At 70.1% G+C, this 551-nt stretch overlaps 1 protein-coding gene across 1 annotated transcript in view; it reads right to left on the minus strand.

The window, feature by feature from the left end:
* Positions 1 to 551, minus strand: part of FASN (fatty acid synthase) — a 54,054-nt gene that overhangs the window by 36,651 nt on the left and 16,852 nt on the right. The window contains 2 exon segments of the mRNA XM_015559883.1: positions 2 to 205; positions 407 to 513. Of these exon segments, the coding sequence (XP_015415369.1) occupies positions 2 to 205; positions 407 to 513 (311 nt within the window).

Genomic DNA, 551 nt, shown 5'->3' on the forward strand with positions numbered 1-551 from the left:
TCGAAGGATGACGTGGACGTTGGAGCCGCCAAAGCCGAAGGAGTTCATGGCCACGTTACCCCCGCGGACGGGCAGAGGCCGGTCCACCACCCGCAGCCGCCCGTTGTGCAGCGCTGGGATCTCGGGGTTCGGGCTGTGGAAGTGCAGGTTGGGCGCCCAGAGCCCGTGCTCCAGGGACAGCAGCACCTGTGGGCAGCGTGTCGTCCTGAGACCCAAAGGCAACCCACAGCCCTGCTGCTGCCTGCCCTTCCCCCCACACCTGCCCCACCTCAGCCAGGGCCACCACCTCCCAGGTGGCTGTGGGCCCAGACACCCAGGCTCCTGACCAGACCCGTCCTGCTCCTGACACGAGTGTGGCAGAGGGCGGCCACCTGCCGGGAGCCTGTCCCCCAGGAAGCGCCCACACCCAGGAGCCCAGCGATGGTAGTCAGGGTTACTTGGGCCCCCACGGCTGCTCAGGAAGCTGAGGGGTGAGCTGCCCACCTGGGGCTGCCCCGGCCACTGCCTGCAGCCCTGTGGGGAGGTGCCCAGCAGCGTGTCGGGCCCCCCCC

The sequence above is a fragment of the Myotis davidii genome, unplaced genomic scaffold, assembly GCF_000327345.1.
Source record: "Myotis davidii unplaced genomic scaffold, ASM32734v1 scaffold211, whole genome shotgun sequence".
Taxonomy (NCBI): domain Eukaryota; kingdom Metazoa; phylum Chordata; class Mammalia; order Chiroptera; family Vespertilionidae; genus Myotis; species Myotis davidii.